The 7,392-nt window shown below is 46.6% G+C and overlaps 1 protein-coding gene across 1 annotated transcript; it reads left to right on the plus strand.

Moving 5' to 3' along the window:
* The first annotated feature begins 340 nt into the window (after nt 1-340).
* Nucleotides 341-6,620, plus strand: LOC106713721 (sodium-independent sulfate anion transporter). The gene is made up of 10 exons (XM_014506568.2): nt 341-1,544; nt 2,257-2,427; nt 3,368-3,588; nt 4,006-4,159; nt 4,493-4,657; nt 5,049-5,210; nt 5,393-5,493; nt 5,733-5,918; nt 6,006-6,164; nt 6,321-6,620. The coding sequence occupies exons 1-10, from the start codon at nt 1,229-1,231 to the stop codon at nt 6,618-6,620; spliced, it is 1,935 nt and encodes a 644-aa protein (XP_014362054.2). The 5' UTR covers nt 341-1,228.
* Nucleotides 6,621-7,392: the final 772 nt, after the last annotated feature.

Below are 7,392 nucleotides of genomic sequence, written 5' to 3' on the forward strand. Positions count from 1 at the left end.
AAAGGGGGGGGAGGGCTCAAAGTCGGATCGTACTCATTTAAAAAGCTGTCAAACACTCTTCCTACATAAATAAAAGAAGAAACTGACTAATATATCGACGATAATATATAAAAACGAAAAGAACGTCGATGTTTCAGGGATTAAGCAGTTGACTTTTAATATGAAGATCCTGGGTTCGAATCCCGCCATGTGCTCATTGGTGTTTTTCGATTTACATATGTCCAACTTCAACATTTGTCTGGCGTTACAACATCGTGATGCAACCTGCACATAACTGCGAAGAAATTTTAAGATATGTGTGAAGTCAACCAACCCTGATTGGGCCGGCGTGGTTGACTATGGGCTAGTCACCTCTAACTTAGGGTAGGCTCCTCAATGGAGACGTATAGTGAGCTGATGATGACGATAAACTACTGGAAGAACACCCAAAGACTTAAAAGTTTGCATATAAACTGTTAGGTGAATAACTCGGAAGGAATTTTACAAAATTCATCCCCTAAAGTTCTAAATGGGGTAAAAAGTTGGTATATGTACCTTTCAGTTCAAAAATTAAATACTACTAATTTTTAGTTAAAGTTAGAATTTGATTGCGATTGAGAGTCGCTGGAGCCAGTTATATAGTGTGTTAAAGTGCTCTATGACAAAGTAACTGAAATGTCTAGACATCGCACACAGCCGCCGGATTTACCGTGGACCCTAGGGGTCACCTGGACAATTTTGGGAATCATTGGCCTGTCTGCATTTCTAGTTTCGTAAATTACAATTGTGTGCAAATATCCCTAGGTTGAAGTTTTTAAACAATATTTTCTACATGTAAACAAGTGTAACTAAAAATATGCACATTTAGTAAATAAGCTAATTCATAGAAATAAAACATAGCCTCATCATACAAAAGTCATTTTATCTGTAGTTGTAGTCGTTTTTAGCTTTAGTCTATATTCATGGGGGGGGGGGGGGATTTCATTACCATTAGACTATAATTACAAACTTTTTTAATAGAGACCGTTGTGGAACATAATGTGATATGATTCTCGCACCGACACACAGCACCGCGCCTTCGCTGCGCCACCGCATTTATTGCAATGACATAAGACGTCCACATAAAGATAACGTGTGTTTATTAATAAATATATCGGGATAATCATTAGACAGCAGGAGAGAATTGTCGACGTCGCGCTATCTTATTTACTTGCGGCAACAAAGGTTCCTACTAAAGATAATGTGAGCGATGCGCGGCGTCAGTCGCGACGCGGTCTGCGAGCGGTGTGTGCGGCGAGGACGAGAGGTAGACAGCGGGCCAGCTGCGATGGACACTGAGGAGGGCACACCGCTGGCGGAGGAGCGGGAGGGCGAGTGCGGCTGGCGGGCGACGCTGGCGCGGCGCCTGCCCGTGCTGCGCTGGGCGCGGCGCTACACGCGCGCGGCGGCTGCGGCCGACGCGGTAGCTGGCGTCACGCTCGGCCTCATGCTGGTGCCGCAGAGTATCGCCTACGCCGCGCTCGCCAATCTCCCCGCGCAATACGGGCTCTATTCGGCTTTCATCGGTTTGTCTCTTACGAGTCTCTCTCTGTCGAGTAGTACTTTCAAGTTATCACTTCGTGAGCGGATCCTGCGGTCTAGTGGCGTCGCAGGCCTAGCACGGGGCTGCCGATTATGGCTCGTGAATTGATAACATTTGATAGACTGACGCGGCCTAGTGGCTTCGTCTACGATATCCATACTATCAAAATTTTAAGACGAAGACATCTTGTATAATGTTACTGTAATGGTCCCGAAATACGTAAAATCCTAGGATTTACAAACTAGTCAAACTCGAAAAAGTTATCTTTGTTTATTGCGAGAATTTAATATCCTTTATTATCTAATATACATGGGAATGGATGGATATAATTAGATTTTTTAAATCTTCTTATCATTTATTTGAAACATTACCATTTGTTAGAAATTTAATTATACGTAAATCTTGAAACATACCAAATTAATCTAACTTTAACCAAAACTAACTGGCTTTTAATGGTAAATATGAGGTAGTTAATATGTGAGAAAAAAAGTAAGAGCATTTCAAGACCATGGTTAGTTTGTTAAATTTAATTATAACACATAATAAATGCCTCGCGCCGCTATTACTGGACTTTATTACTCGCAAGCAACTATGTGTGGTGAAGTTGGGTGGACCTGCGCCGCGGTTACCACGCCCGCACGAGCCGGACAAAACGAATTTATACAGGCGTACGCATTGGGCGTTGTGATACACAGGCACGATACTGTACGTCGCGCTGGGCACGGTGAAGGAGGTGTCCATCGGCCCCACTAGCCTGATGGCGCTGATGACGCTGCAGACATGCCGGGGCCTGCCCCCAGATTTTGTCGTGCTGCTCTCCTTCCTGTCGGGCGGAGTCGTGCTGCTCATGGGCCTGCTGCGGCTCGGTCAGTAATACATTTTTAATTCGCACACGGTACAAACAGTCAGTTTCACCTATTAGTATGTAAATGCAAACGTTTGGATAGATATATAGATGTTTTATTAAATACGTCCAACGGAAAGAGTAGTTAGTTTGTAATACAGCTTTATTTGATACACGGTCATTCTAACTGATTTATTCAAGATATTTTCTAAATAAGAGATAAATGGAATAAGAAAACAGTTGTCGAATGTTTAGAGCTGAAGTACATTTGTATTTGTGTGTCCGCACTCCTGCAGTAAGACTCGCGTTCACGCCGCGTGCCCGCCGCGTTCACGCCGCGTTCCGCGATGTTCCTATAGTTAGTAAGCAATTATATTAGTTTTAATTTGCTCATTAATCGCTTTGTCAGTTTGAAAATGGTTTTCGTTATATTTTATTTTGACCGTTGTATTAAATAATCTTGAATGTAATTGCAGTTACATATAAAACAAATATTTATATGAATACAATATAATGTGTATTTGTTCGCAATGAGAGTGACGCAAAGCCGCTTATCACCGCCGCTCGCTCGGCAGTCGGCAGCGCTGACGCTCAGCAAACAGACAAACGTTTATTTTTACACGAATCCTAAGCACGGGCAAGTTTCCTATAACTCATGTTTACTTATTACATTTAGGTATGTACAATTGGGGAAACTCACGGTGTTCGATTTTAAAAGCGACAAGCGTTGAGATGACGACGCGGAACAATAACCAATAGTCCTAATGAGTCTGTACGAGGAAAGGTCGGTTTGTGGTACACGACTAATAGATTTTTTACTATTATGCTGTCGTTTGGTCAATTTATTGGTTATTTTGTAAGAAAGGGCGGTGTTTTTGTTATTGCAAGGGCCGAAGGCATTTTTTTATGTAAGTGGAACACCGCAAAATTTCTTGACTTTAACATAACATATGGGCGCGCAGGCTTCCTAGTGGAGCTGATATCGCCATCGGTGACGAGCGGCTTCACGTCGGCGACGGCGGTCATCATCACGGTGGCGCAGCTCAAGGGCCTGCTGGGGCTGAGCTTCATGGCCGAGAGCGTGACGGAGAACGTGGCGCTGATCGTGGAGCGGTGGCGCGACGTACGCCTGCCCGACTGCCTGCTCAGCCTGCTGTGCTGCTCCACGCTGCTGCTGCTCCGGGTGAATGCCACTGCCCCTTGCCACTGTATTAATATATATAGTGTCATAGCTTTCATTCTCTTTGACTACAAGAGAACTTAGAATGTCAACAAGAACGTCTTATTTTTTTATTTTTTATCCAGTGCTTCATATGATTTAAAATTAACAACATAATTATACTTTTTATTTATTAGAGCAATCTTGTAATATACTTTATCTGGGTGTTTTTGGGGCAAAAATGGGCATTGTCTTTTAAATTTTTACTTTCAAACACACATGTCGCACATTCTGTAGGTGGTTGCATTTCCCCGCGACCCGCATTGGGGTGTACCTTTTAATATTGCCGTACCACAGCCGGGCGTTGATATCGAATGCGTACATAAAATACTTTAACGGTTAAAATTGACATGAAAGATTGAAATTGTATATTTTATATAGAAATTAAAGGACGTGAAGGTGGGCCCGAAGCGGCGCAAGCTGAAGAAGACGCTGTGGCTGGTGTCGATCGGGCGCAACGCGCTGGTCGTGCTGGCCGCCGCGGCCTTTGCCTACTGTACGCACGACCCCGCGCGCCCCCTGCTGCGCCTCAGCGGTGAGCTTGTGTCCGCCGACACACCGACGACACGCAGACACATCGACGACACGCAGACACACCGACGACACGCAGACACACCGACGACACGCAGACACACCGACGACACGCAGACACACCGACGACACGCAGACACACCGACGACACGCAGACACATCGACGACACGCAGACACACCGACACGTCGACACATCGAGAAATTTCGTCACGGTTTATGAAAACGAAAACAAAGAGATGAGACAAATTGCACAAATACAAAACCAATAAATGACTTAACTATTTTATTTCCTATTACGGTAATATTAACGTACGTTTTTTTGTGGTATATGGGCAGGGCGCGTGGAGGCGGGCTTGCCCCAGCTGCGGCTGCCCCCGCTGAGCGCGGAGGTCGGCAACCGCACGCTGGGCTTCGTGGACATGGTGCGCGAGCTGGGCACCGGCGTGCTCCTGCTGCCGCTCGTCATGGTGCTCGCCAACATCGCCATCGCCAAAGCTTTTTGTAAACAAACATATTTCAAGTATAGACTTGTCACTATATATACCACCGCTGCATACCATTTAAGTATTCAAACATGGGTCTCGAAAACTTCCCTAAATCTATTTGTTATCTTTATTTTTAGACGTAGCTATAAGCTTCCATCTGCTCAAGTTGTTGTTGCTACTGCTATTGATATTATATTATATTTATATTTTATTCCTGCACAAAAAGTATTTTTTGAAAGTTTTGAAATGACAGAGGCCAACGGGATAAAGTTAAAGGAAGAATCGAAGGCAGCATAGACATATACGTTAGCTTGCTCGGATACGATACTTGAATCGAAGGGCGACCCGGGATTCTGTAGAAGGATGTTATCGGTAGGGCGTTGCATAATGTGTTGTGTTACGTGCAGCGGAGGGCGGGCGCGTGGACGCGGCGCAGGAGATGGTGACGCTGGGCCTGTGCAACATGGCGGGCGGGCTGGTGCGCGCCATGCCCACCTGCGGCGCCTTCACGCGCTCCGCCGTCGCGCACTCCAGCGGCGTGCGCACGCCCGCCGCCGGCCTCTACGCAGGTACTCCCGCCCGACCCCCCGGCCTAGCTATGTAACCTGCAGGATTATTTCTTGTAGGGGAGGAGAACAACACTCTTTAAATACCACGTCGAACCTTACTGTAATTTCTAAAATCACTCGTAATGTTTAACAACAGAAGGTCGATTTTAGCGGTCGAATTAAAACTAGTGTGGTGTGCGCAGGGGTGATCACGCTACTGGCGCTCCAGTTCCTCGCCCAGTACTTTCATTTCATCCCGAAGGCTTGCATCTCCTCCGTGCTCGTCTGCGCCGTCATCTTCATGGTGAGTGCGATGCGAGCTGCATTTGGACACAGTTATTGAACCTGACATTTTTATTTTATTTTTAAGTTCTAAAGATACTTTTTAAACATCGATCGCATCGAAAAATGCACTCCTTCTCAATTATCCGCTCCGTGAGAAGCGCTCGTTGGCGCGAGCACACGTCGTTGGGCCGACCGGCTGACCGGCTGACCGGCTGACCGGCTGACCGGCTGACCGGCTGACCGGCCGTGTCGTTGCAGGTGGACTGGGAGACGGCGCTGCGGCTGTGGCGGCACGACCGGCGCGAGCTCGCCGTCGTGGCGCTCACCTTCGGCGTGGGCGTGTGGTGCAGCGTGGAGCTGGCCGTGCTGTGCGGCGCGCTGGCCGGGCTGGCCGCCACGCACTTCGCGCTGCAGCGGGCGCCGCTGCATCTGCACAAAGTCAAGGTTCTAGTGATAGAAAGCATGTAGCGAAGCCGCGCCTCTATCTGCCGCTCGATAAGAACTATAGAGGTGAATCGTGTGTGTTCGCAGTGCTCGTGGGGCGAGGCGGTGCGCGCGCGGCCCACGCGAGCGCTGCTGTACTTGAACTGTGCACGGTTCGCGGAGCGCTTGGAGCGAGCGACTGCTGCGCACCGCGTCGCGCTCGTCGACTGCGGGGTGCTCGCCATGCTGGACTATCCCGCCGCGCAGGTATCTCCGCACATACACATGTGCTATAACGCCGAATAATACTAAATAAAAATTAACCATTATCTTATAAAGTACGCCCCAAGTTCTATGTTTTTTTCTGATATGATATGGATACTAATCTCTATGTTTGACTGATTCTCGTTTCGACTTTTCCAGGCTCTGTCAAAGATGATCAAAAAATTTCAAGAGAACAATAAGCTTCTCATATTCTACAACGCGTCGACGGACGTCATCAAGAAACTAGACAAGGTGGAGGGCATGGACACGCGCGCGCTGCTCGCTCACTCCGTGCAGGCCGCGCTGGACGCCGTCGGCCCCGGCCCCTGCCCCGGCGCGCTTGGCCCCGCAGCCGCCCCCGGCCCCTGCCCCGGCGCGCTCGGCCCCGCAGCCGCCCCCGGCCCCTGCCTCGGCCCCGAGGCGGCCGCGCTGCTGCCCCGCGATGCCGCCGGCGTATGACACGGCCGCCACGTCGTGTTCTGATTACATGCTTCAATAGGAATTAGGTCCCCGACTCTAGTCTCCGAGTACAATTTAGTTTATTTAACTATTTATTTCTTAACAACAAATTAAGATTAAATTTTTAATCTAATTACGACAGCACACATTATTCATTCGATTTTAATGTAATGTTGAAGTGTAACACATAATATTTGAGTCGTAGACGACGCGTATACCTCCTGTGAAGTGAAGATATGGAGGTTGTCGGTGCCGCAGCACGACGTGCCTCATTGCCGTCAGTTGCCGACCAGACTTTTGATGGGAAAATAGCATAGTTCAATGAATAAACTAGGGAATTTCCTCGATCCTTAAATATATTACACGGTAAAAATATAAGTTATTTAAAGTTATAAATAAAATTTTATTATAATAAATAATTTATAGATAAATAAAATGGTATTTTTTTATAAATAAAATGCTCGTGCTCCACCTAGCGGCGCCGGCACAGAGCGGTCTATCTGTTATTTCACATTTTTCTTACACTATTTTAATGATTCCAATCAAAAATATTCAAATATAATATATCATAGGTGTGTTCTTTTAAATGTCTTTAATACCACTGGATAGAGTTAATCAATCATAATAAATGTAACCTCTTGTCATATATTATGAGTTAAATTCATTATTTTAACATGAAAAGTATCATAGGGAGCTAAATTTCTCCTAAGTGCTTGTTCATATCTAACTCGTGAGCGCGTGCGCAGGCGGAAAATTACAAACATATATGATG

This window comes from Papilio machaon, chromosome 10 (genome assembly GCF_912999745.1).
Source record: "Papilio machaon chromosome 10, ilPapMach1.1, whole genome shotgun sequence".
Lineage (NCBI taxonomy): Eukaryota > Metazoa > Arthropoda > Insecta > Lepidoptera > Papilionidae > Papilio > Papilio machaon.